The sequence below is a fragment of the Berghia stephanieae genome, chromosome 10 (assembly GCF_034508935.2).
Source record: "Berghia stephanieae isolate SIO BIC M18660-M18661 chromosome 10, UCSD_Bste_1.3, whole genome shotgun sequence".
In the NCBI taxonomy this organism is placed as follows: Eukaryota; Metazoa; Mollusca; class Gastropoda; order Nudibranchia; family Aeolidiidae; genus Berghia; species Berghia stephanieae.
The window spans coordinates 12,203,538-12,229,284 of record NC_088369.1 but is presented as its reverse complement, the minus strand read 5'-3'; the positions used below and the strand labels follow the sequence as shown (position 1 = coordinate 12,229,284).

Here is a 25,747-nt window from a genome sequence, read left to right as displayed (position 1 = left end):
ATCAGCGCCAGTAAAATGGAAGGGAATGGGATAGTAAAAAGTTCTAGATTTACAATTAAAGCACCCGAGAATAAGCAAGACAAAGGGGAACTGGGAACAAATAGGGATCAGATGTAGATTCCAAGAGCACATTATTAGTGCACTTAGTTTGAGATCACTAAGTGTCTCAACCAGACACAAGCTCAGGTCCCCGCCAAGAGGAACACAGTCAATTGTTTTACAAATCATATTTATGTAAAAGTAAAGATAATACAGTGCATAACAGAGAGATGATTTACAAGGAAAAAATATCATCTCCCAAAACTAACTATACATTTGACTGTTTCCCTCGCATCTCATTCGAAGACAAAGACAGAAAGCAAGTTAGAAAACAGATATACAGGGATAGAGGACACAGTATGTACCTCCCTGCCCACTATGGGAGGTCTGTAACCCCACTCAGAAGTAGAAGTTTGAGATAAATGTCAAATATACAGACTTAAAAAAAGAGACGAAGTAAAAGTAATAACAAGGTGCATCAATCATTCAAGTCTACACAAAATGTCTTGTTATATCTTATTGTTATAATCTCTCAATGATTCAAGTCTACACAATATGTCTGTTATATCTTATTGTTATATCATTCAATGATTCAAGTCTATACAAAATGTCTGTTATATCTTATTGTTATAATCTCAATAATGTTAGCAATAATCTAATATAAATATAATATAAAATATTGCTATGTTTTTGTGGCTCCGTATGCTAAATACAAAGTTAATGTTAATGTTTGGGAAATTTCCCCTTTCAGACGATATCAAATTTAGCTTTGTGCGTTATTTCATCAGTCGATCAACTATTGAATGAACTGTCTAAATTTTAAGAATGTTATCATCATAATGAACCCCCCCCCCCCCCAAAAAAAAAAACAAAACAAAACAAAACATGGAAATACTTTCCTTTCACAAAAATTACATCTTTTAACGGGTTCGTTTAAATGTTATGAGAGGCTATGTTCTACTATGTGTGGCTATGTGGTCTAGTGGTATGAGTATGACACTCACTTTAGGATCGGAAGGTCCTGGGTTCGAGCCTCGCACTTGGCGCATAGTTGAGTCCTTGAAAAAGGCTCTTTACTCATATTCTCTCACCGTACTCAGGTGTAAAATGAGTACCTGGCTGATAACAGCGTTGTCTTTGTCCGAAAAATTGTAACATCGCCTAACAGTCGTCATGTCCCGTCCAACATGTTAAATGTTGCTGTTGACCAGGGACTCCTTGTAAAGCGCTTTGAGTACATTTAGTGGATATTACGCTATATAAAACTCATGTTTTTTTTTTTAGAGTAGCCGAGGTTCGATCCCCAGTCAAGGAAGACTGATTTTTAAAGATGATTTTTTTTCTTGTATTTTTCTTTCTTAAAACTTTTTTCCCCTTTTTTCTTCAGTTCTTTATCTTAACTCACTCAACCCTAACACCGACTATATTCGTAGTTTACCAGGGTTACTTTTACCCATCCTATTAATTACATTTTTCTGAGACAAATTATTATAGGCATAGTATCAAACATGTTTTTAGTTTTTATATGTTAATGAGAGTTGAATAAAACTCTGTGCATGCTCATTTTTAATACATTTTTCCAATTTTGAAAAGTAGAAAAAAATCTCTAGGATTGAGTGAGCTAAAGCAACACTGGAATGTAAATATATAAAGTTTATGTTCTACTGAGTTTTCCTCAATGGAATCAAAATCTATGGTGAGGATGAATAACATTCCCATCAAGCACAACAGAATTTCCACTTACTTATAAATGCGCTCGCAGCCACATAATAAACACACCAGTCCATCCTATTGAAACCTGAAGCTTGTGAGCTGCGAAAACACCTATTGGTGCTGTCAAACACTGAAACAGACAGCAATATTAAAATCAAAATATGAATATAACAACTTCAAAAAAGAACAGAATACCAAACACAGAATATGTTGGGCTCAAAACCCTTCTTCAGCCAAATTTATTTTTTTTTAATTAAAAAAAAATACATTACTTAAAAACCAGAGAAATATTTGAGTTTTCTGTAACAGAAATAAAAACATCTAAAATTTCCTTTTTATTAAAAATGCTTGAATATTTAATAATTTTAAAATATTTAAGTAATGTAGGCGCCTATTTATGTTATAATTTATTAAATTGTTGGCTGAAGAAGGTTTTTGAGCCTGAAACGTTTGGTGGTCGGTATTATGCTCTTTTTTTTTAAAGCTGTGTTATATTCATTTTAGTTTATTATTTTTTACAGTCCACAGCTTCTGGCAGCTTTGTATCACTTTGACTTGTATAGAAGGCAGAACTAAAAATAGCAAAGAATGAGATCAAATGAGATAATAACAAAAGTAATAGTTTTATTAGCGAATGCAAATGTCGCTGCTCGAAGCTCGATGAAATAAATAACAATAATCAAATGGAATGGACGCTTCGATTTAATTAACAAATACCTACATGATAATGTGGATATTTCCCATTTCTCCTTTGGCAACAAGGCACAGTGAGCGAGACACTAAAGATGAATTCACCATAACAACGCCAATCTTTCATTTCTCATTTGTTGTTTGTGTTTCATTCATCGTGTTTTCTTGACAAAAGGGAAACCAGAAAAACGTCCACTTTATCTGTCTTCGTTAATCTACTCAAAGCTTCAGTTCCATTTGATAATTGCTATTCTATTTACACTTATTAGCACACATGTAATTAAAATTTTGATGCTTTCTATTATTTTTCATATATAGGATAGAAATAATTGTAATAATTTTGAGAACTGGTCTTAAAAGATATAAAAAAAAAGAAGAAAAAAAGTAGTCTTTCAGAGCCATTAAGCCAGTGGGGCCAAAGTTTATCCCAGTTTCTAAAGCATGACACGGACAATAGCAATAGAAATAGCTAGCTATCCTTGGAGGCTAGTATAGTCTATCGTAAAGTACTTTCCACCAGATCAAAGAGACCAAGCAACCCAATCACTGTTGGGTAGACAGAGGGGTCCAAAAAAAAATAAATCTGGACCACACCCGGGATCGATCTTGGTCCCTTTGGCTGTGAAGCGAATGCTCTACCAACTGAAAACTATTGGGACCCCCTTAAAGGATAAAAGTCAGGATAAAATGAGGTAACTAACAAATACACAAAGGAAAATAAACTTAATTATACTCAAAGCACTGAAGTCACTTACAACTTTTAAATGTGTAGGATGAGACATGATACAAGTTAAGTGCTCTTACACTTACATCCAATATAATTTTTGACATGAGACAATGCTGTTACTGGTCAGGTCCTCATTTTACACCCGAGAGCGGTGTGAGAGTGTGAGTAAAGAGCCTTTCCTGGGGACTCAACCTTGATTTGCCCAAAACGGGACTCAAACCCGTGGCCTAGATGTTAGAAGGCGAGTGTCTTACCTCAAGACAACAAGAGCCAAATGATAGATTTGTCTGATTTTTTCTTAACCAATTAACTGTCGTATTCTGGAATAACACGTATTAAAAATATTGGCCTGGAAATTTGTCCTTCAAATATTGATCGATTTAAATAACCCTCATCTGGCAAAAGCTCTCAACCTTGAGACCTCGAACTATAAAAAATCTCAAAAAATCAAAATAAAACAAAACAATACAAAAAAAAAACACAAAAAAACAACAAAAAGATGCCATTAATCTATATATTATATACCTGAGATGTAAAGACCAGCCCATAATTCCTTGAAGCATATTTCTGCCCAAAACACTTAGCGGTGACAGTTGGGAAAAGTGCAAAGCTCCCACTGAAAGTGCCAAACAGGAGACAGACATAGATAAAGAAGAGTGCCTCTCCAGCTACTTTCGTCACTTGGAATGTGACCAGTAGACACGTGAAGGCACTTGTCATAAACATGGCTGCCACCTGGAAAAACAAACAAAAAAAGAACTCGTTCATTTTTCAATGCTCTATCAAGTTCATGCTGTCATAATATATAATAGATTCAATTAAATACTCTGCAAGTCAAAGTGTGGAATATTACACCAGTGCCTAGTTTCTTAACTTGATATTTTCAAAAATAAAAATGGAGTAACTCAAATATCTTCATCCTCATCCTCGTGTTCAATGTATGTGTTGTTTGATGCAAGTGACGGTTCACAGCGTAAAACGCGTCCCATGTGAAGAATATGGGTATTAAAATTGTCCCAACTTTTGGGCTCCTCTGTGGTGTAATGGTAGCACACCTGACTGGTAATCAGAAGGTCTGAGGTTCGATCCTAGTCGAGGTATGGTTTTTGGGATGGTTTTTTTTCTTGTATTTTTCTTTCTTGCTTTGTCTGACACCTTTCATACCCACTTGTTCAGATCACGTGCCAAAGTTTTTAACATTGTAGATATCAGAGTTTCAAACGCTGCAATATTATTGGTAATATTATCATCATCGTCGTCACCATCATTCTTCTTTTTCTTTTTCTTCTTCTTCTCATTCTTCTTATTCTTCCTCTTCTTCTTCTTCTTCTTCTTCTTCTTCTTCTTCTTTCTTCTTCTTCTTCTTCTTCTTCTTCTTCTTCTTCTCATTCTTCTCCTTCTTCTTCTTCTTCTTCTTCTTCTTCTGCTTCACCTTCTTCTTTTTCTTCTTATTATTATCAAAGCCTGCAGGAGACTTCCTTGGAAATAAAAATAATATGCCGTAACCATTACAATTTCCAGGCAAACAATTCTAGTAGTTTAAAAAGATGTATATAATGACCTTATAAGAGAACTTGTCAGCCAGGGAACCCCAGAATATCCTTCCTAACCCATTGAAAACAGCTGCAAATGTACCAGTCCAGGACAGGAAAGTGTCATCGGAGATAAATGTTAAACCATAAGCCTGTGGATTAAACAAGAAATGTGATGCAATGCGATTTTATAATACTCAGGGTTGCCAATTCTGGAGGCAAAAATTTACTGAACTTTTACACAAACACATTGAGTGACCCATTTCTGAGTGCTGAACTCCAGTAGTAAAAAGACTTTTGTACTTACTATTTTTCCGTTTAGCAGGTGATTGGAAAATATACTGAGGGTTTATAATATACTGAATTCCGTAAATAAATGGAAAATTGGCAACCTTGTATAATGATAACACGCTTTCTTCTATTGTTGGTTGCAGCGTAAAATGTTTAAATACATAATAGTTTGACAAACGCTCCCAATACCCCTGATGAAAATGTCGCTGCTGTTGTTGAAGCTCGAAGAAATAAATACCAGGAGGAAATGAAATGGAAGCTTCAAATTAATCAATGAAGACCGAAAATGGGGACGTTTCGGATTTCCCGTTTAACTCACTCAACTCTCACACCGACTATATCCGTAGTTGACCCGGGTTACTTTTACTCCATGCCTATTTATTACATTTTTATGAGACAAATTATAGGCATATTATCAAAGTTAATGTTTTTAGTGTTTACATGTTAATGATAGTTGAATAAAACTATCTATGTACATTCTCATTTTTAAAACATTTTTTCCAATTTTGAAAAGTAGCAAAAATCTCTAAGATTGAATGAGTTGTATACTATTATCAACAAAACACATAGTTAACTACACCATTCTCACATCTCTCATTCGTCCTTGGTGTTTCGTACATTGTGTTTTGTCGATAAAGATGAAAACCAGAAACATCCACATCATCAGTCTTCTTTAAATAAATTGAGCCATCGTATATCCCTATTGATGTATCTGCAGCACTTGTCCGTGATTTTTACCTCATGAGGTCTAGTGGTATGACACTCGCCTTACGATCAGAAGGTCCTAGGTTCAAGACCGTTCTGAGTGGTGCATCGTTGAGAACGCGAAAAAGACTCTTTACTCCCATTCTCTCACCATACTCAGGTGTAAAATGAGTACCAGACTACTAACAGCGTTGTCTCTGTTGGAAAAAAGGGGCAGCATGGCTAGTGGTACGGTCTTTGCTTCGTAACCCAAAAGGTACCAAGTTCAATCGCCTGCCACTGTGCCTTGTGGCCTTGAGCAAGTCACCTCGCCCTAGCTCAATTTGCGGCGCTGTATTATGGCTGACGCCTGGGTTATTCCAGTCTTCCCCTGGAATAGACCCTAGAGACAATTTCCCCAATGGGATGAATAAAGGGAATTTTATTTTTATTTATATCTTTATATTTATTAAAAAATATATTGTTATATCGCTTAATAGGCATCATGCCTTATCCTTCATGTTAATTGTTGCTGTGGTTAGGGGCCCCTGTGAGCACATTTAGTGGATATTGTGCTATATAAAGTTTGTATAAAAAATTTTTTTTTAATAATCACCATGATTATTTTCATCATAAATAAAATTGCTGTTATAAACTTACCTTATAAAGAGTTGATGTAAACAATATTCCTTGCCCCATGAAGAAAAAGTCAAAAATATCATGTAGAAAGGCTTAGTCTTTATTATCTGTGACGGGCTGTAATTGATGGTTTCGTGTCTGCAATAAGTAGTTAAAATAAATTTAAAAAAAAAAAAAGAATGTCAGACAAAGGAGACTTGTTCAAGATCGATACAGTAGATGACCTAAGAGCAATCCTGTGCATAGTTTGAGACCATTTAAACACTGCCACAAAGACCCAGATAAGAATAAACATAATCACGTATAAATGTTTCGAGTGTGAGAAAAAAGGCCGGAAAAGTGTAGAGGCCTGTAACTCCCAGATCATAACTGATGCAAGTCTGAAATTTCACCACAATTAAACCAATTTATTGAACATTACGTACAAGGCTTTCAGGAAAAATATATTGAAAAATATTAATTTGACGATTATTTTAAGAGAAACACTGCGACAATTCCATATAGAAGATTTTGACGTAATTCTCAAATTTTGATGTGCATCTGTCGATCCCCCATTTTTCTTTTTACTGTGCATCACCTTTTTTTCTAATGATCCAATTGATTTTCTATTGTCTTAAATTGTGATTTCATCCCATGCATTTTAAATTGACTATTTTAACTCTGCTTCTGTGTAAACTGTTGTAAGGCCCTTAAACCACATTGGGCATCAATGGCCAAATGCCGTAGTCCATTGGATTCAATTCAGGACTCATTGGAGCCCATTCATCTTTAGTAATAAATTGAATATTATATCTGCCCGTCATCATCATCATCATTGCCTTTTTCACCCTGGGTCAGGGTATAGGCCACATACAAACAGTTTCCATCCTTCTCTATCCTGAGCTAACTTTTTTTTATCTCGTTCTATGTCTTATCACTTCTCTCTATATCAGCTTCTATAATTCTTCTCCATGTTCCTCGTGGTCTTCCCCTTGATCTTCTGGGTTCCAGTCCAATACTTTCTTTGTTATAGTGGAGTCATTCTTTCTAAGGGTGTGTCCAATCCACCTCCATCGTCTTCTTCCTATTTCCTCTCCCACTGGTTTCTGCTGTGTTCTTTTCCATACTTTTTCATTTTTAATTGTTAGAAGAAAAAGAACCTTTTTCCAGACTTTATCCCGATTCGTCATCTGATATTAAACAAAACAGGACAATTTCTTACATTAGTAACACTACACTGCAAAATCAAGATGCAAGTTTGGAAACTTTCATCATCGTGATTTTAATACAACTTCAGTATAACCAGCATAGTTTCTTAACCAACAGAGCATTTAAAAAAATTAAACTTCGCAAAAAATAACTTAAGGTTTTGTTATTGTAGCATGTACATTTTCGTATATTTCTGAATTCTACATCGTATTAAAATAGCATCATAATTTTTAAAGTTTTTTTTCTCTTGCACCCTATATATATTTAAGACCTATTTTGTGAGATATTGATGTGTACGAATCTTTAGAATGCTTGACTAACTAAGGATCTCAAATTACTGCAGTATTCTCAGCTCTTATTTTGCCTACAATATTGTTTCCTCAATAAAATTGTTCAATGTATCATCAGGTGATGCAATGAATTAATCTACTGCGGAAACAATATTGTAGGCAAAATAAGATGTGAGAATACTGTAATATATTTAAAACCTAAACATTCGAAGGGAGCATGGTGGCCAAGTGGTTAAGGCATTGGATAGTATTCTGAAAGGTTCTGGGTTCAAGCTCCGCTTCAAGCACTTTTGTTTTATTTTTTTCTCACGTTGGACAACATGGGTGATTCCTGGTGACATCGTACGTCTGTTTGATGGATTATCTATATTCCTCCATAGGTTGTTCACTGAAGAAGGGTTTTTAGCCTAAAACCTTCTGTGTTTGGTATTGTGTTATTTTTTTGAAGCTGTTATTCATTTTTGCTTGTTACTTTTTACAGTCCACAGCTACTAGCAGCCTCCCTGACCACTATGGGAGGAAATGACCAAATCTCATTTATGATATTTTGTGAAACAAAAGACAAATTGATCTTTAAAAAAAGTCCAATTTCAAATAAACTTACTGTATAGTGTCAGTTGCATTGGAAATTGCATTGTGTATCGATTCTTCTTCATCATCACAAAGCCTATGGTAAGCATTTTTCCTGTTATCTTCGTTATCTTTAACATCTATGAGTTGAGCTTCCTGAAATGAAACAAACCAAATGGATTACCACAAATCTTGCTAACAGCCAAGGCTAGCTATAGGTGACAAATTAACCAGCAGGCACTAGTGACAGATAAAAATCTGAAAAAAGTGTGTATGAAACAGTGCCAGACAAAGCAGAAAGAAAAATACAAATCGGTCCTCAGATCTCAAGATTTATCAGACGTGCAGCCACACACTTTTTCAAATAACCTTTATGCAGACTCTGACATGACATATTAAGTTGTCTAAAATGTCAACATGTTCTTTAAGTTTCAATTATTCTTATTAATTTCATTTCACTGCCACACATATTTGTTTTTGCTTTCAGTTTATCTTTGTGTGTATGTGTGTGTGTGTGTGTGTGTGTGTGTGTCGGGTGGGGGGGGGGGGGGGAGAGAGTTAAAATTCACATTTATGTCACATGTGTCACAATCTTGCCAGGCCATGGAACAGGTGTTACGTTTTGTTTGTTTTCTTTCTTTTTTTTTTTGGTAACACTTTCATCAGTGCTGATGGTGTCAGAAAGTGAAAATAGAGAACGATTTTGAACAATTGCCGTTAACCCTCCATTTTTACTGCATTAACTCCAACTTTTAAGGCAACTGAGATAACAAATTATCATTGAATGATACTCTCGCTAATTTCTGGAGAGTAGGAAATTGCACTGATTTGTTCCACCACACATCTCAAGTCTTTTACTGTAATTTGCTTGTGGGAAATTAAATTTTAAAAAAAGGAGAACCTCCTCCTCTGACTACAAAATTGCGGGATTTCCACAGATCCGAGGAAAGCCAACAGCACTGTTTCATTTCAGGTTTAAGGAAGAACTTCACTTGTTAAATAGTTATATTTTACGACAAGTGACAATCCCGATCCTGCATTACACAAAGATTTGATAAAGCTTCTCAATTGTTTTCCTTTAATCAGTTAAAAAAGATTTGTGTGGCTATGTGGTCTAGTGGTATGACACTCGCTTTTGGATCAGAAGGTCCTGGGGCGCATAGTTGAGTCCTTGGAAAAGGCTCTTAACTCACATTCTCTCACTGTGCTCAGGTGTAAAAAGAGTACTTGGCCATTAACAGCGTTGTCTCTGTCTGAAAAAAAATTTGTAATTTCGCCTAAAAGGCTTCCTGTCCCATCCTACATGTTAAATGTTGCTGTTGGCCAGGGATCCCTTATAAAGCACTTTGAGCACATTTAGTGGATTTTGCGCTATATAAAAGCTCAAATAAAAAATAAAAAATCAAAATTAAAAATCGAACTTTTATATAGCACAATATCCACTAAACATGCTCAAAGTGCTTTACAAGGGGTCCCTGGCCGACAGCAACACTTAACATGTATCAATAACTTTATTATCCGAAACAGAATTACCATGATATAATTCCTATCTTCTTTATTGTTAATGAATGGGGTATAAGCGTGGTCCTCATTTACAAAAACAAAACTAGATATTATTGCTGTTGTGCTTCTGTTATTTTTACTGTAATTTATTAATAATATTATTATTATTATATTTATATATTATTATTATTATTATTATTATTATTATTATTATTATTATTATTATTATTATTATTAATTATTATTATTATTATTATTATTATTATTAATATTATTAATATTATTATTATTAATATTATTAATATTATTATTATCATTATTATTATTATTATTATTATTATTATTATTATTATTATTATTATTATTATTATTATTATTATTATATTTATTATTATTATTATTATTTTTATTATTATTATTATTATTATTATTGGTGGTATTACAGTTGTATTTTTGTGGTAATTAATGGTATAATTTTATTCTTTGGTTTCATTTACCTTTTTTTTCTCACTTTCATGTATGTTGTCATCAAATTGTATAAATTATTGGCGAAAGCCTAAGATTAAATAAACTTTGAAACTCTGTTTTTAGACAGCCATTTCGGTGATTAGTTGTCACTAAATTCAAACAATCAGACTATAAATGTTCAAGGTTACACATAATTTTGTGTGTTGGATGTTAAATCCGGCTGATGGATGCTGTGAGTATTTTACATAAACGCATATCATCCATTTAGAATTGCTAAATTTCAAAACATTCTTTGGGTGAAATGGAGTTTTATGGAGTACTGGATTTTTTTTTAGCTGGAGACTCCATCGTAATAATAAAATGAAACAACACAAATCTTACCTCATATGCAGGAGAAGGGTAGGAGAGCAGCATGCATCCTACGAACTGCATGGCAGCATAACAACCTCCAAGCAACAGGAAAACATTAGGGACCCTGTCTAACACATCATCCTGTGTGAAATACCTGGGAGGGAATAAAAAAAAAACCCAAACGACATCCTCAAAAAAAATAATACACACAAAAATTTCTTTAAAAATAAAAAATTGGGGCTTTTATATAGCACAATATCCACAAGATTTGGGGTATTTATCTTTGTCGAGTTGTGCACGTAAAATTGGGACCTAGTTGACCACATGAATATTGATTTTTGAGGATAGAATCAAAGTACATTTGTGTTATCACAGACTTGCCAAATTGAAAACTTCAAATTTAGTAATTTTAATGTCAATTTTTAGTAATTTGACAAGGAAATTCATGTTTTGAAATTGTGTATGAACAACCACAATATTATTATTATTATTATCATTATTATTATTATTATTATTATTATTATTATCATCATCATTATTATAGTAGTAGTAGTAGTAGTAGTAGTAGTAGTAGTAGTAGTAGTAGTAGTAGTAGTAGTAGTAGTAGTAGTAGTAGTAGTAGTAGTAGTAGTTGTTGTTGTTCTTCTTCTTATTATTATTATTATTATTATTACGATCATTATTATTATTTTTATTATCATTTAATTATTACTAAGAATTAAAAATTCGTAATTTTCCATAAAATTTCGTATTTGACCATGAAATTTGTCTAAAATTCGTAAAATTACGAAAAATTCGTAAGATTCGGCATGCATGTTATCAGTTGTTATTTGAAATTATCAGTTTTTATTTGTTGTTATCAGTTGTTATCTCGACAAAGATAAATACCCCAAAATTTGCTCTTAGAACTTTTCAAGGGGTTCAAAACCAACAGCAACACTTAACTACATTAAGGATAAAACATGATGTCTGTAAAGCACTATTACAATTATTTTCGACACAGACAATGATGTAACCAGCCTGGTATCTGGTACTCATAATTTAACAATTGGTGCAGTGAGAAAATGCGAAAAGAGAGCTTTAAGGCAGGATTATATTCTTCACAAGGGAATGCATTTCTTCAAGGAACCAACTCCAGTTAATAAACAATCTTTCTTTGAACAACAGTGGATGAAGAAGCTGCACAATTTTAAAAAAATTGACATTTGATAATATGATACTCACTTTTCACCGTCAACTTCATGTGTAGCCTCTTTGTCATTAGGGTTGATGTATGCCTTCTGGACCTGGTCAAAGATGAAAGCTCCTCCACCAAATCCGGCCACTATCAATCCGTTCATGAGACCTTTACGGTGAGGCATCCACTGGATAGGGGGTGGTGGGGGGGGGGGGTATTACATACTTATTCAATAAATGTGTCAAGGAGCTTAATAAGACTCAGTAACCTGCAGGCCCTATGTTCTTTTCCTTAAGTGTGGGGAAGGATGAAATCTATCAAATGATGTACATTTTATCATATTTGTTAAATACTCAATCTGGGGGTACATTTGGGGACTGGTATTAGTTCTTAGTCCACCACAGACTGAGCAATTTGAATGAAATAAAAACGACATGGCAGCCCTGTATTGATTTTGACAAGCAAAAGCAGCTTTGATGCAAGCTGACATCTTATTCAGATTGGATTTACTTTCACTCTTTTGTTCTTAAGATATGAAAAGAGTCCAAGAGATTAGCCGTGATGATAGACAATAAGCTCTCACCAAATCCATTGATCACAATGCACAGCTGTCAAACCCATACAAAGGATATCATTGCTCAGTCTCTCCTTACATAAGTCATTTTCTACCTGTTGTGTTGACTATACCCAGCCCCCTCCCTTCCTAATAGTCACAAACCCGTATTGCAAAGTCATACCCTCTTTTGTCTCTAATAAGTGGTGACACACTACTGAAGCAATAAACCTCGCCCACTCTCGATTCTTTAACCTGTCATGATTTCACCCAGGATGAAATTTAATCATGAGATTTTGTTTGATTTCTTGAATTTTCCCCTTTTTGAGGTCGAAAATTTGTAAAAGTAGGCCCGTAAAACTAACTGAAAAAACGAAAATGTTCACAGTACTAGTCATTTTAGGTTTAAAATCCCTTTTTTAGGATCTGGTTTACCCTGACCAAGGGATCCCAAATCTTTGAAATTTTTTTCAAGACCCCATCGCGCGGTGGAAAATTATTCCGCCATGCGTCAAGAATGATTTTTAAAAAAGCCATTTATCAAAATAAAATATCATTACTTCTTTAAATTAGTGCACATGTACATGTACATTTACTAGTGTAGCCTTCAAAGAACAGATGATTATACTAGCTATTTATTAACCATTACATCTTACCCCTAGATTCCTTCCTTACCATCAGTTGATTCAATTTTGCTTTCTTTTTTTCCCCATAGAACAAAATTTTAAAAAGATATTGTTTTTTCCCCGACTTCCCAACCCATCACAAAATTCCCGACATTTTCCCGACTTCACGACCCCATCACAAAATTCCCGACTTTTTCCCGATTTCACGACCCGGTGGGGACCCTGCTAGTTGGCAGAGCACTCACTTCACACACAAAGGGACCAAGACAGATCCTGGGTGCAGTCGATATTGTTTTCTCACCCCCATGTCTATCCAGCAGTGAATGGGTAGCTGGGTCTCATGGAACTGGCAGAAAGAACTTTGCGATAGACTAGTGTCCTACCCAAAGGATAACAAGCAATTGCTGTTGTCCAGTTCACGCTATAGAAACTGTGATAAACTCCGGCTCCATGGGCCTCATGGCTCTGAAGGACTACTTTTTGTAAAAAACCCTGACATAATACCATTTTAAGGCGATGAGTTAAAATATGGTTAATCCACTAAACGTGCTCAAAGCGCTTTACAAGGGGTCCCTTGCTAACAGCAACACTTAACATAAGGATGTGACATGATGTCTGTTAGGCGATATTTCTTTTTTTTTTGGTCAGAGACAACGCTGTAAATGGCCAGGTACTCATTTTACACCTGAGTATGATGAGAGAATGTGAGTCAAGAGCCTTTTCCAAGGACTTAACTATGTACTGAGTGAGGCTCGAACCCAGGACCTTCCGATCCGAAGGCGAGTATCATACCACAAGACCACATAGCTGCAAAATAAGTGGGTCCGGAATTCGCCACCTCTGACCCTCCACTCTCTCTGGAAGTTGGTACAACATTGTAAACAAATAGAGTAAAGATAAAACCGGAAACAGTGTTCTAACTGCTATTCTTTTGCTAACCTATCACTCACTGTTTGTTTATGCAGCTATGTGGTCTAGTGGTATGACACCCACTTTCAGATCAGAAGGTCTTGGGTTCGAGCCTCGCTTGGTGCATAGTTGAGTCCTTGGAAAAGGCTCTTTACTCACATTATCTCACCATTCCCAGGTGTAAAATGAGTACCTGATCTCTGTCAGAAAAAAATTCTAATATCGCCAAACAGGTGTCATGTGTCATTCTATTGTTATGGGTTGTGATTGGTCAGGGACCATTTGTAATGCGCTTTGAGAACATTTAATGGATATTGTTCTATATAAAAGCTCAAGTTGTCTTTCTTTGTTTTTTTTTTTTGTTTGCACTACTTCAAGTCGTCGTCAAGGAAAAGTAGGTCAGGTCACACAAGGAAGGGAACTACTATCTGTTGACAAACAGATCATCCCACTGACTACTGAACAGTTTTTACTACTCACCCTCATAGCACAGCTGAGAGGCAAGGCATAAGCTAGACCAGTGCCAAGACCGAACATGAGGCCGTAGGTGAAGATAACACCGACAAAGGAATGCTGGACGGTCAAGTAGGTAAGGAACACTCCAAGGCTGTGTATGAAGAGTAAATTATCATCATTATTGATCACTATTATCACTATTTATATTTATATCCTAATCATAATTCTGCTTTTCTCCTGCTCCTCCTCTTTTTCATCTCCTCTTAATATTATCAATATCATTATTATTTCAACCAAAGTCACACAAGGTTGTGTCAGAAGTAAATTAATTACTTCATCAATTAATTAACATCATCAACCTTGTTACGATGTCTGACAGTTGTCGAGTACACACAGTTGAGCTCATACTACAGCATTCTCTCTCTACCCCTCCCCCTCCTCTCCCATCTCTCCCTTTCTAACATACACAGTCACACACACACATAGAGACAAAGTTTTGAATCAGGAAATAAAACAAGAAAAAAACCACAAACAAACAAAAAAAAAACCTTCCAAAAATTAAAACAAAACAAAAGCCAACGAACAAAACATTTACTATTAATTTATTTTCAAAACATCTCTACCTCATGAGCCAACATCCGATGAGACTGGCCAGCCTTAGGCCAATTTTTTGTTCCAAAATGCCACCAAAGGTCATGGACGCCCCTTGTCCCATGCAGGCCAATGCAAAAGCCCAGGAACATTCCGTGTAGGTCAGGTCAGAGAAAACGCCGCGACTCCTCATGTAGGACGTCATGTAAGGATTTAAGTTGCCTTGAAAAAAACAAAGAAAAAAAAAACAACCCAAAATTAAAGTGGTGGTCCCAATAGCTTAGTTGATAGAGCACTCACTTCAGATGCGAAGGGACCGAGATTGATCCCGGATGTAATCACGATTTTTTTTCTGACCCCCCTGTCCATCCAGCAGTGATCGGGTAGCTGGGTCTGTTAGATATGGTGGAAAGTACTTTGAAATAGACTAGCGTTCTATCCAAATAAGCAACTGCTATTGTCTGTTTCAAGCTATAGAAACTGGGATAAACTCCGGCTCCATGGGCTCTGAAGGACTAGAAAAAAAAAAAAAAAATTAGATTACATAACAGAGATACCAACAAATAAATTTCAAATTCCTTACTTGAAGCTAAAACAAATTATATTTTGCACCAAAATTTCTTACATTGTCCAATAAATTTTGAAAAAGAAAAAAGAACAGGAAAAATGTGTCAAACTGAAACGGAATGCAAATCCATAAAATGAGACAATCAGTGCTCTTAACGAGAAAAAAACCCAACTCTAACTCAGCCAATTCCTACCATTGAAAGTTACAAAGATCTTCACAATAAGGGAAATACCAGAAAAAAAACAAACAGCATAGTTGCCAAATAAGTTACTAAAGAAAGCCAAGATAGCTACCTTAGATCATAATGGCAATTTGTCAAAAAGGAAGAAAATGTATCCGTCCATCAGTCAAAATCAAACTAAATCCAACATGACAGATTAAACCATATTTAGGTGATATTATGTTACATATTAATACTATCATCAAAACATTCATTCCCAGCATAAGATATTTAAATTCTAAGGAATATTTTATAAGTTGTTAAAATCATTTCAAAGATACAATGTATAAAAATTGTTATTTATCCACTACAGGCACTACAGGAATGATGATAAACTTTTGCCTCAATGGTCAAACCATTCTCATGCCTTATGCCAGAACTTATTGGTTGTTGTAACCAAGTGGCCATACAACCTACGTAAGGCAGGGGAAACTGAAGGACAGAAAATGACGAGAGGAATAAAAAAAGAGGAAGATAGATAGATAGATAGATGGAGAGAGAGAAAGAGAGAGACAGAAAGAGAGAGAGAGAGAGAGAGAGAGAGAGAGAGAGAGAGAGAGAGAGAGAGAGAGAGAGAGAGACAGAGAGAGATGGATATATTACATAAAGAGAAAGAAAGACCTCTCTACTAGAATGTTATATGAATTTACATCCCTCTCATTTTAAATAGAAGTGTTTTAAAAAAGACTAGGTACTTTTACAAATAATTAAAACAAATAAATAAATACATAAAAAAGTCCATTCCCCCTACCCTTATCCTGTTGACTCTTTATCTTATCCAAGTCACTTTTTTGACACTTGGTGCCAGTCTATCTTATCTAGGTTGACGTCATAAAATTGGAAGTGTCTACGGAATTCATGTAATTGTGCACATGTGACAACTTAGGACACAAAGCATGATAGCATTGATTCTTCCGCCTTAAGGACTCCTCGTTCATGAAATATTAAAACAAACACATACCATTCTGAAACAAACAAACAAACAAACAAAAAAAGAAAAAAAAAAGAAGAAAAAAAGAAAAAAAGAAAAAAGAATTGCGTACAGAAACTACCATTTAGTTTATTTGGGTACTGGACATGAAAATTCGTACAAATTATGTATTTTGCGCACAGTTTGGCATCTCTGACATGATTAGATATGAAAATGTATAGAGATATCAAACTCAAATGTCTTTTCAGCCTCATCCTTTAAACTATCATGCAGGATAATAAAAATATGAAATGGGGATTGATCCCACAATACTCCATACAACTCGACTCCCATTCCTCTCCCTCTTTCTCCTCATCCTTCTACTTCTTCTTCATCCTCTTTTTCTTCTTCTTATTTTTCTTCTCGTTTTAGATGCCATGTAAGGGTTTAAGCTGCCTGGATATTAGAAACAAACAAACAAACGACATAGAAAAACCCCCAACACCCCCCCCCCCCCCCCAAAAACAAAAACAAACAAAACAAACAAACAAAAAAACAAAAAATAAAACAAAACAGAAAAAAAAGAAAAAAACAAATCAATGAGAATAATAATAATAATAATAATAATAATAATAATAATAATAATAATAATAATAATAATAATAATAATAATAATAATAATAATAACAATAATAATAATAATAATAATAATAATAATAATAATAATAATAATAATAATAATAATAATAATAATAATAATAATGATAAAAATACTAATAATAATAATACTACTACTAATAATAATAATAATAACAATGAAAATAATCTAAAATAAATATTATTGCAAGTCAATATAAATACTGAAGATTACTGTATTATAAAATGTCAACCCTTACCAAACGTGTAGAGAGTTCCCAGGGACAGATGGATCATAATCCCACCCACTAACACACTCGCCAACCTCCATTTTTGTCTTCTGCTCAAGACTGGATCCATTGCAAGTTGTACACACCAGTACCACCCCTTGGGACTTTCCTTTTATAGATGTGAGGGAAAAAAAAATAATTAAGGATGACAAAGATTAAACATGAAAAAAAAAAACCCCAACCAAATCAAAACAAACCCAACAAAACAAAACTTTTTTTTATTACAATAAGTAACGTTAAACAGCAAGTAAAACCTGATAAAAGCGTAAGCCTAGCATAAATCATGTATGTGACCCATCGTCTCAAAATCGTACGATTATATCGAGATAAAATTTGGTGCTGGAAATTGAATTTATAGCCACACAAATATCAAACTTAGAGAGTTTTAGTTCACTTCTTCATGGAGAAGAATGAATACTATTTCACACATAACATTTCAAAAATAACTCAAAGTTCACATTTTTCATCGTTTTATTTCTGAAGTCAATTTTTGGAGTTGGATACATTCTGAAATAATACCGTTTTGAGATGGTGGGTCACCAATTTAATGGTCTGATAAAGTGTATCAGATATCGTATTGTCGAGATATACTAAAGCTAAAAACAAAACAAACGTTTTCTTTATCTTAAACTCAGGTTTGCTTAAATATCTTTAACTTTGTTCGCAGTTGAGATAATTTGAAAATTTAAACTGCATGTCACATGGACACGGGGGTCATGATATCTCAGTTGGTAGAGCACTCGCTTCATATGCAAAGGGACCGAGATCAATCCCAGTCGAAGTCGAGATTTTTTTCAGAGTCCCACCTCCCCTTGTCTACCCAGTGTTGAATGGATGGTTGGGTCTTTTAGTACTTTCCGATAGACTGGCATCCTATCCAAAGGGTTACAAGCAATTGTTATCATCTGTGTCACGCTATAGAAATGGGGAAAAAAAAACAACAACTCTGGTTCCATGAGCCTAATAGCCATGAAGGACTGTTTTCCATAGAAATGATAGCAGCTATACACATTTGTCTTCACTTACTTTAGAGATTTGAACTATTCCACCAAGTGGCACGTTTTGTCAGACCACCAAACACATTATAGTTAATCCCCCATCTATTGCAGGAAGTCCACACTACTATTACTACACAATTTTACAATTCAATCCCCCAAAAGATAAAATCACAATTGGACTTAAAATCAAAAGTGCCACCCTTTCACAACTTCTGAGAGTTAAATCAAAACTTTACGAAGAAAACAAAACAACAAAAAACAAATAACATCTGGACCTACATCAAATTTGAGTCACCCGATAGGTCAATTTTCATGGTCTATTCATTGATATATACTGTATAAACACACACACACACACACACACAACACACACACACACACACACCAACCAACATAACACCTGTTAGGTCAATTTCATGGTTTGTTCATGGATATTAAAAGTATATAATATAAACACACAAACACACATGCACATCACCTGTTAGGTCAATTTCATGGTTTGTTCATGGATATTAAAAGTATATATAAACACACAAACACACACACACACACACACAACAGTGACAACTTTGACTGTACCTATATATAGTATGAAGTTGACGTCACTCAAGTCTTTGTTATTGCTTTTTGCCATCCGCGTTTATGAGTAATTCTCACTAAACAATATTAACCAGACTATAAACGTTCAAGGTTACACATAGTTTTGTGTGTTGGTCCGTTATACTTCCGGATGGCAATGTTGTGAGCTTCTTAGCCAAGCCCATACTATCTATCTCCTCAATCCTTCCCCTCTGTTGACAGTCCCTACAGCCTCAATTGTACTTAATACCAATCCATGACTTAACTGCTATCTTTTGAGGTCATGGATTTAACCTCGATATTTAGCAATGATAACATAAAAGCTTTTATTTGTATAACAAGCTAAATAACACTCGTATCCATCCATTGACATAATAAACAAAACAAAACATAATTACGTACCATGTGATAACGAATAAAATATTTCAACAAATCTGATAGGAATATTCTCTCTCTCTCTCTCTCTCTCTCTCTCTCTCTCTCTCTCTCTCTCTCTCTCTCTCTCTCTCTTCTATATATATATATATATATATATATATATATATATATATATATAGGTAGCATCTCTTTCAATAGTATATTAACCATAGATCTTTTGTCAGGCATTTATTTATTCAATTTGTCAATATATATAGAGCACTTAAAAATTCTAGAACAAACCTTAATAGGTTAAGTGAAAGTTTAAAATTTCCTAATATGACCATTGTTTTGGTTCTCCATCGTTATTTTGTCATTGATGAGGTATTGAAAGGTAGTGCAGAGTAGTTCTAGGTTTTTTTTTTTTTCTATCAAGGCCACCTCTATTCACAGTAGTACTGCAACTAGTAGATATAATTCATTTGAGTTAATTTCAGTAGTACTGCAAATACAGGTTCGTTCTGTATTTGTAGAAGTGGCCTTCAGGCCTAGAGCTTTATTGTATAGAGGATTGGACGCAAAATATAAATAAACTACATTATTATTATTATTTTGAAATTTGCTGACGACACTGCCCTCCAAGGGTTAATATTTAAAGATGATGAAACGACATACAGATCTGAGATCAACAGATTTGTTGATTGGTGTGAAGATAACTCCCTGAAATTAAATGTAGGAAAAACCAAAGAAATGATTTTTGATTTTAGGAAGAACAAAAATTCCATCACTCCGCTCAAAATTAAAAATCAAGCTGTTGAGCAAGTTTCGGTTTACAAATATTTGGGTTTTTTAATTGACAATAAATTGCAGTGGCATTTACAAACTGATGCTGTTATCTCTAAATTGAACAGAAGAATGTATTTTATTTGGAAACTTGCAGAATTTGACTTCGACAAAACGTTATGCACCCTTTTTTATAGATCCGTTTTGGAGACCGTTATTATTTCTTGTATTACAGCATGGTGTGGAAATGCCAGTATTTGCGACATTAAGAAAATTGATCGGATAATTGATAAAGCCAGGAGTTATACTCACCCAATTTCCAATGTGGAAGAACTGTTCAAGAGATTTTGTCTAAGTAAAATGGAGAAAGCTATGAAGGATGGCGATCACCCCCTTCGCAAATATATTAAGTTCTCCATGAGGAGCCGTCGCCTTATATCTATAAAAACAAAGACAACACGTCACCTTAATTCATTTTTGCAACTATGGTGTTCGAATTTTTAACGCCCAACTGTGATTTAAATTAAATACTATCTTTTAAATATACACTCACAAGTTCGGACTAAAGGCCAGAGGTATGGCCTATCTCAATTTATTAAATTAATATATAAGGTGTTGCTATTGGTTCTTGATTGTATATTTTTACATGTTTGTACATTTGCATATCTATATCTATATATATATATACATATATATTATATGTATACATTGTTGCCATAGATTCTCAACTTAGTGTTTATACATTTTTATGCATGCCATGTCTGTAAACCAATTTCCATTTTTTTGGACGAATAAAGTATATATTGTTATTATTTTTTATTTTTAAAAATTTATTTATTTTTTAAAAAAATGTAGTATCTTATTACCGTTATTATTATTATTATTATTATATTATTATTATTATTATTATTATTATTATTATTATTATTATTATTATTTTTTTTTTTAATAATATTTTAAAAATTATTACTATTATTATTATTATTATTATTATTATTATTTTGCATTTTGTTGACGAGGACGATGTGTCTGTTGTTGTGTAGTGATGGTGGTGTTGATGTGGTGGTTGTGATTGTAGTGGTGGTGTTGATGATGTGGTAGTGGTAGTAATGGTGACTATAAGGATAATGATGATGATGTAATGGTGGTGGCGATTGCTGTAGTTTTGATAACGATGTGGTAGCTGTGATAGTGGTAGTAATGATGATGATAATGAGATTGTTGTGGTTGTAGTAGTGGCAGTGGTAGCGATGATGACGAGGAGAGGACGATGATGTAAAGGTGGTGGTGGTTGCTATAGTTTTGATGACGATGTGGAGGTTGATGTGGTGGTGGTTGTAGTAGTAGATGTAGTTTATTGATGGTAACTTCTATTATTTGCAGGAGCACTGAGATATGAGTCATTAGCACTGGTGAGAGAGTGTGTCTGCATAGCCATTGTAAACTTATAGTCTGACACTGACCAAAAAATGACGTCAAAAGACAAGTCTTTGGCCACAAAAGAAAACAAGTTGTGAGTTGTATTCAATCGTTCAACCAATGGGATCACTTGTTTCCATGAACACTACTAACAACAACTCACTAGGCGGTGCACAAACTAAATAATGACGTCAAATGAAAGTCCTCGTGGGTCTTAGTGTCAGGCTATAACTTAATGATGGCTACGGTGTGTGTGAGAGTGTGTGTGTGTGTGAGAGAGAGAGAGAGAAGAGAGAGAGAGAGAGAGAGAGAGAGAGAGAGAGAGAAAGAGAAAGAGAGAGAGAGAGAGAGAGAGATAGAGAGTTAAAAAAAAAATATTAGGGTTAGTTATGTGTTTTAATAAATGAAGTGCTTATTCGCAGTAGCACTGCAAATAGTGAGTCAACGGCGGAATCACTATTCCCAGTAGTAGAAGTGCTCTCCTGTCTCTGAAAATTAGTCGTTGTCCCCTCAATAAACACAACACCGTATTTTCTGTTCAAAATGGCATGTTGTCGAATGGCTTGAAGTTGAATGAGAGTGTATTAGTTTGAGAAGGAAAGAAGAGGGATGAATGAAACATTTTGTGCGACTTAGAATTGAGATTTTGAACGTTTCAATTTTTTCTTCAAGTCTGAAACTTGACAAGATCGTGTTTTGGTTTTGTTACCCCAATCCAATCGAGGAAAATTTCCCCATTTGCACCTCCCCAACTACAGCCCCAACCACATCATCATTACTACTACTACCACAGCGACCTCCACATCGTTATCAAAACTATAGCAACCACCACCACCTTTACATCATCATCCTCCTCCTCGTCATCATCGCTACCGACACTACAACCACAACTATTACCTCATCATCATTACTACCACTACCACAGCTACCACGTCGTTATCAAAACTACAGCAACCGCCACCACCATCATCATCACTAGCCTTATAGTCATCATCACTACCACTACTACATCATCAACACCACCACTACAGTCACAACCACCACATCAACACCACCAAGACACATCGTCATCGTCAACGAAATGCAAAATAATAAATAGTAATAATTGTCTTAAAATAAATAATAATAATAATAAATAAATAAAAATAAACAATAGAGGTAATACTAATAATGTAGTTTATTTATATTTTGTGCCCAATCCTCTAAACAATAAAGCTCTCTAGCCTCGAAGGCTACTACTGCAAATAACTGGAATGAATGATATCTATTGGTTGCAGTACTACTGCGAATCACGAATAAGAATGCTATCTAGCGCGGCTATGTGGTCTAGTAGTATGACACTCGCTTTCGGATCGGAAGGTCCTGGGTTCGAGCCTCGCTCGGCACATGGTTGAGTCCTTGGAAAAGACTCTTTACTCACATTCTCTCACCGTACTTAGGTGTAAAATGAGTACCTGGTCGTTAACAGCGTTGTCTTTGTCCGAAAAATTGTAATATCGCCTAACAGGCGGCATGTCCCGTCCTACATGTTAAATGTTGCTGTTGACCAGGGACCCCTTGTAAAGCGCTTTGAGCACATTTAGTGGATATTGCGCTTTATAAAAGCTCAATTTAATTTATCTACAATTTGCAGTACTACTGTGAATAACAAAAACGACTGCTATCTACTATTCACAGTACTATTGCGAATAGAGAAAATCATTATTCGCAGTAGTACTGCGAATAGATGTGGCCTTTAGTAAATGTCCTATGGATGTTTGTTTTTCCTATAAGGGTTAGTTAGGAGTACAATAAGTTTTATTTTTTCTCTGGGTTAGTTAAGAAGGAATACTTGGGTTGTTTCCCTTAGCTCGAGGAGCTTTCGGAAGCCTCCCAAACTATTAGAAGATTATTTTAAAATTATCATCATTAGAATTAGAGGGTTGATAAAAGGGAACATCTCGTTTACTGCACTAGGTGACTAGGTGTATTATAATACAAATGAAAGTTAAAGTTCGAAAGATAACGGTTCAAGTTTATTTATCGAAGGATACAACTTGATCACTATAACTAGAACTATAAAACAAGTCAGTCCAATTCATAAATCCACTATCGATTAAATACTTCAACTAGAAGGTACATTTCCCTTAATTTTAACATTAACGTTAAGAAACATACCTATGTGAAAATCCAGTGCAAAGAACTCCGTTAGTGGTTAACCTGACTGGAAATACTAAACCTTGGCCTTGTGATTGATTTTGGTTATCGCAGGCTTGTCTTGTGTCTTGTCGTCACCTAATCGATGATAGTGAAAGTCATGTGTATATATGCCGAATAGGATGATATTTCGGTAACAGCTGAGAAGAATGTCTCTTTGAAATAATTTTTATCAGTAACTCTCTGTCAACAGCAGATCTTGTCAATACATTTCAGTACGGTATGTAATCGACCATTTGGAAACATATTGTGGTACAGTCAGATTATTTGTTTACGTCCTCTGTTTACAAGAGGCCTACTGTGAAAGACCACAATAATTTGGCAGAACAGCATTATAGTGTCAGCGGTTGATGAAAAGAAATAAACATTGTCGTCGCAGTCTAAGGTAATGATAATATGTTGAAGGGTGGGCTTATTTCCTTTGTTGTATGGGCATGGGGGAGTACTTTGTGTTGGGTCTGAGGTCTGAGGAACACTAATTAGACTATCGACGACACGGTCCAACGAAAGATATGAAAAAATCACATGTCTCTTTATTAAAGATTAGACTTTCTTTCTAAACGACTAACTAAACGTGAACGTTTGGACTTGGAGTGTGACCTTATGTCGGGTGCGTGAGCGTGTGTTTGTGTGTGTCTTTACTATTGTAGTTTAATGTACCTATGTATGTGTGTGTGAGAGAGAGAGAGAGAGAGAGAGAGAGAGAGAGAGAGAGAGAGAGAGAGAGAGAGAGAGAGAGAGAGAGAGAGAGAGGGGGGGTGAAAACAAACAAATGTGGGCGTGGCATTATCAACGAAACCCCTGTGGCCTATAGTTTTGTGCCAGAAGACAATAGGCGCTGTGTTGACTTTGGTTATTAGGCTTTTAACGAAATCGGGTCGAACGCCGAACCCGAACGCCGAACCCGAACGGATATAGCCTTCTCACGTGACCATGAACGAGATCTGGATAGTGAAGACTCTCAAGCGGTATGCAGCATCGGATCTAAGGTCACGTGATAGAGGATAGCTTGGGTTGCTGTTGGCTTGTGTTAGGGGAGGGGCAAGGTCAGTGTCATTCAATAGTATATAATTGTGCATGTGGCGCTCTATACCGAGAGAAAATTATAAATTGATTACGGGGGAAGGTGGGGGGAGGGGGGGGGGTGGGTTGACCCACAAACGATCGAGGTGTTGGGCTTCGGGTAGACCATGATACGAAATCAAAGAGAAAAGGCCGCTGGTACTTGGATGGTGGAAATGGTTGGGGGGGGGGGGGGGTAGTGACAATCAGCAAGGGATGTATATATTAACATTAATAATATAGGCAATAGATGACCAGGGATGTGTATTGTTTGTGTATTGTTTGTATATGTTTGTGTGTGTGTGTGTGTGTGTGTGTGTGCGCGCGCGCGCGTGTGTGTGTGTGAAAGGGATTACACAAAAACACCTTTCTCTGTAGCTTCCAAATGATTACGTATACGATAAATTTGAAACCCACATTGTTTGAATCAGCTCACTAATTAATTCCTGAGCCTTGAGATGGTGACGCAACTATTACATACAAGACCTTGCAGTCGAGACGGCAGGGCTTTTGGGTTACACAACCACTATTTACCCATCGGTCAGCGGTACTCTTTGATGTATACAACACTCACCGCCTTTACGCAAAGCCGCCTGCCCATAAATCAAGAGATGGTCTCCTAACTGTTCACAAGCGAACTGTCAAACGAGCAATCGATGATTGGATAAGAATCTCAAGATCTCATATAATAAGGTAAGTTTTGGAGAGGTGATATCCCCCCACCCGTCATCG

The 25,747-nt window shown here is 35.3% G+C and overlaps 1 protein-coding gene across 1 annotated transcript in view; it reads right to left on the bottom strand.

Annotated features, from left to right (window-relative positions):
- LOC144980515 (apicoplast pyruvate carrier 1-like) overlaps nt 1-24,235 on the bottom strand; it is a 24,386-nt gene extending 151 nt beyond the window's left edge. Inside the window, 12 exon segments of the mRNA XM_078928155.1 lie at nt 1,784-1,882; nt 3,695-3,904; nt 4,731-4,853; nt 6,337-6,357; nt 6,360-6,453; nt 8,398-8,519; nt 10,716-10,839; nt 11,910-12,049; nt 14,431-14,557; nt 15,030-15,219; nt 17,592-17,730; nt 23,915-24,235. Of these exon segments, the coding sequence (XP_078784281.1) occupies nt 1,784-1,882; nt 3,695-3,904; nt 4,731-4,853; nt 6,337-6,357; nt 6,360-6,453; nt 8,398-8,519; nt 10,716-10,839; nt 11,910-12,049; nt 14,431-14,557; nt 15,030-15,219; nt 17,592-17,691 (1,350 nt within the window). The 5' untranslated portion in view covers nt 17,692-17,730; nt 23,915-24,235.
- Nucleotides 24,236-25,747: the final 1,512 nt, after the last annotated feature.